At 42.4% G+C, this 2,328-nt stretch overlaps 1 protein-coding gene across 1 annotated transcript; it reads right to left on the reverse strand.

Annotated features, from left to right (window-relative positions):
• Positions 1-724: 724 nt before the first annotated feature.
• Positions 725-1,570, reverse strand: LOC141630840 (uncharacterized). Its single transcript, XM_074443590.1, has one exon. The coding sequence runs from the start codon at positions 1,568-1,570 to the stop codon at positions 725-727; it is 846 nt and encodes a 281-aa protein (XP_074299691.1).
• Positions 1,571-2,328: the final 758 nt, after the last annotated feature.

Below are 2,328 nucleotides of genomic sequence, written 5' to 3' on the forward strand. Positions count from 1 at the left end.
CAACTCGAAAGAATCAGCGCTCACCCGGTTTATTGTTGGTTTAACCACCGCTCGCAGCAAATAAAGTCCGTCCTGCTGCTCACCGACTCCAATCCTCGTCCTCAAAGAACGGTCCTAAATATGACAAGAAGTATTAGTAAAACTAACATCACAATCTGTCGCAGCTACCAACTGAGATACCGATAATAGATTACAAGTAAGACTGGGCACATATAAAACATTGCGCAAAACAAGAAACTCATTTAAGCGGACCGTCCCAGCCACATTAGCCGAGACCTTGTGACCATTTGGAAGGGTAACCGGATAGGGAGGGATGGGATGTGGGTCGACCAACCATGAATCATCTCCGGTTACGTGGTGTGAGGCTCCTGTATCAATAATCCAATGAGGAGACATACCACTAAGTCGATCTTGTGTCGGAATAGAAGAGGAGCTGCTATCCCCGAGGAAATTGACACGCCCCCCTGAGAACGAGAAAAGGATGCGCGCTTTGCCTTCATCGCTTCAAGTGTGCGGGGACGATCACTCCACCAATCCTGAAAGTTCCGAGATTTGATAAAACAATTTGGCACGTCGTGACCCGGGGCATCACAGAAGGAGCATCGAATCTTTTGTCGGTCCTTCCTTTCAGCGTCTCTCAACGCACGGCAATCAGGGGCAGTCGGCGTGGTAGTGACCGCAGGTGTTGGTTTTTGAACGACGTGCCAAATTGTTTTATCAAATCTCAGAAGGAGCATCGAATCTTTTGTCGCTCCTTCCTTTCAGCGTCTCTCAACGCACGCCAATCAAGGGCAGTCGGCGTGGTAGTGACCGCAGGTCTTGGTTTTTGAACGGCAAATGCCATAACCTCCGGTACCTCGGGCGTAACAGAGGGCCCAGTTAGAAGCCGTTCTTCCTGCAAGACCGCGTGATACACACGACTCAAAGACGGCAAAGGATCGACGGCTAGCTGATGGTTTCGAATGGGTCCATAAAGTGATTTGTCCAAACCCATGAGAAACTGATGAAGCCGCTCCGTGTCTTGACGGACAAGAGCCGCCTTTGTAACGCCACAGGGACAGCCGGCAGTAGAGCACGAGAAAGGCGGTTCAAGGGTTCTAATGGCATCCCATAAAGTTTTTAAATTTCCATAATAGGTGGTAACTGACATACCTTTCGTCTGACGGCATTCATGTAGTTGAGTTTTGAGGTTATGAATTTTTGCACCATCAACGACGGCAAATTGATCAGAAATTTCGGACCATAGAAGTCGAGCATCTTCGGTATCGGAGACACTGTCCCGAATCGATGGATCAATCGAGTTTAGGATCCATTGGACAACGGTGCAGTGTACAACCTCCCATTGACTGAGCATGAATTCATCCGTGGGTTTGTCAATCGAACCATCACAAAAACCGTATTTGCGTCTTGATTTCAAAGATCGACGCATTGAACGACTCCATTCATCGTAATTGTCGCTACGGAGTTTGATATGAGTTATCGACTGACCCAGACCTTCTTGATTAACAAGTGAAAAAGGTGAAAGGGAATCAATTTTGGTTGGTAGAGGGTTGACGTCATCACCGGCCATGGCGGCCGCTGCGATGATTTTCGTGGTGTTTTTTTTTTTTTTTTTTTTTTAGGGTTGTGAGAGATCGTAACCTAAACCTGATACCATGATAGAGTGCGGAATCGTGTTACCTTCTCATTAATCAATAAGCATATTTATAATTACAATCATTAGCTATGGGCCTAAACTATATAGACGGCCCTAATAGTTGATCAGAGATTCTGATGAGCGATTGTTTGATCCCATGCCTAAATCGAATCAAATTTGTTACAATTAGATATCATATTGATTGGATTCGATAATTAATAAATGTGAATGAGATGTTTTTGTTAAGAAATTGAAAGTAAAATTAGATGTTGTTAGGCCCTGTTCTTTTGGACTGAAACGAATCGATCCGAATCGAATCGAACTTATAGGATCTCGAATCGAATCAACTTATAGGATCGAATGAACTTATAGGATCTGAATCGATCTGAACTTATAGGATCGAATCGAATCGAACTTATAGGATCTGAACTGAACTTATAGGATCTGAACTGAACTGAACTTATAAGATCTGAACTTTTCTGAACTGAACTTATAGGAACCGAACTTAACTTTATTTTATTTTATTTAACTTAACTATTATTATTATTATTATTGTTGTTGTTATTATTATTATTGCCAAGAGAGAACATTGATAAAAAAAGAAAAAGAAAAATTATAGTCTAAAACACAAGGTAAAATAATAACATTTTTCCGCTTTATATGTATTGGTTTGTTCATACATTATACTACGA

Source organism: Silene latifolia, chromosome Y (assembly GCF_048544455.1).
Source record: "Silene latifolia isolate original U9 population chromosome Y, ASM4854445v1, whole genome shotgun sequence".
NCBI lineage: Eukaryota > Viridiplantae > Streptophyta > Magnoliopsida > Caryophyllales > Caryophyllaceae > Silene > Silene latifolia.

What these genes read in the sequence shown, in the direction of transcription:
- LOC141630840 (XM_074443590.1), bottom strand. Translation starts at nt 1,570, where the DNA reads ATGGCCGGTGATGACGTCAACCCTCTACCAACCAAAATTGATTCCCTT.